This window comes from Charadrius vociferus, unplaced genomic scaffold (genome assembly GCF_000708025.1).
Source record: "Charadrius vociferus isolate BGI_N301 unplaced genomic scaffold, ASM70802v2 scaffold343, whole genome shotgun sequence".
NCBI lineage: Eukaryota > Metazoa > Chordata > Aves > Charadriiformes > Charadriidae > Charadrius > Charadrius vociferus.
This window is the reverse complement of record NW_009647952.1, coordinates 400516-401437: the sequence shown is the minus strand read 5'-3', so window position 1 is coordinate 401437 and position 922 is coordinate 400516. Positions and strand designations below refer to the sequence as shown.

Sequence of the window (922 nt, the reverse complement as noted above, 5' to 3'; positions counted from 1 at the left end):
AGGATTATTTCTTGGGTCCCCTGAGCATTTCTAACAGAGGTTTCCTCCCCCTGCATTACAGAGGAGTGTGCTCTCTGGATTGAATTCACCTGAGTTTTTTTAGGTGGACTTACAGTTAAGAAGAACTTTAACAAAATTGATTAATAACTCAAGCTGTTCTTAGTGCAGCTACACACTTAGAATGTATTTCCCTGGGAAATGGTGACATTTCTATTGTCCTAAACAAGACTAATGTTGAACGAAACCCTGTAAAATTAAATGAACTACACATATAAAATCTAATAGGCAAGTTGGTGAATTGTATCACGTACCAGAGGTAATGCTATTTTGCACTGCTGTTTTACCATCTTAAAATATATAGTTACCATTGGTCGTGGACTAAATAAATGGGTTTTTTAGATGTTTTCTAGTTCAGCTGAAGCTTTTTGTATTTTTGGAGATCGAGGCTGTGTTGCTACAGTGTTGCTATTCTACTTAATAATGGAATTCTGTGATTATTTCTTGAAAATGTTTAATGTGTTCAGAAGTGACAAACAGATGACTAGTCTGTTTTCTCAACAGTGTGGTTTTCCAGATAGAAAAGCAATTGTTAAAACTTGATTCAGTGCAATGCAGTTGTTGAAGATTGTTCTTTAAAGACAGATAGCTGGATGTATTTGTAATGATAGCTTTTTCTGGGCTTACTTGAGTTGTCAGTTCAGAAAACTGTCACTTACTAATGAGTAAACCAAAGCTTTACCCCAAAGAAATGAAATACACTTCTGTTGAATAAGCAGAAACAGGAATCATAAAAACTGGCTATTAAGAAGTGGGATGCTTAATGGTGGCCTTCAATCCCACTAGTGCTTGGGAGTGACTATTAGTCCTAACTATGTTTGTTTTTTCTTCCCTTGTAGCAAGTGAAGAGTCCATATTGAAATGA

The 922-nt window shown here is 35.7% G+C and overlaps 1 protein-coding gene across 1 annotated transcript in view; it reads left to right on the top strand.

Annotated features, from left to right (window-relative positions):
- ATP5I (ATP synthase, H+ transporting, mitochondrial Fo complex, subunit E) overlaps positions 1-922 on the top strand; it is a 1654-nt gene extending 732 nt beyond the window's left edge. The window contains exon 2 of the mRNA XM_009883313.1: positions 897-922. Coding sequence (XP_009881615.1) covers positions 897-922 — 26 coding nt within the window. The remainder of the gene's footprint in view (positions 1-896) is intronic.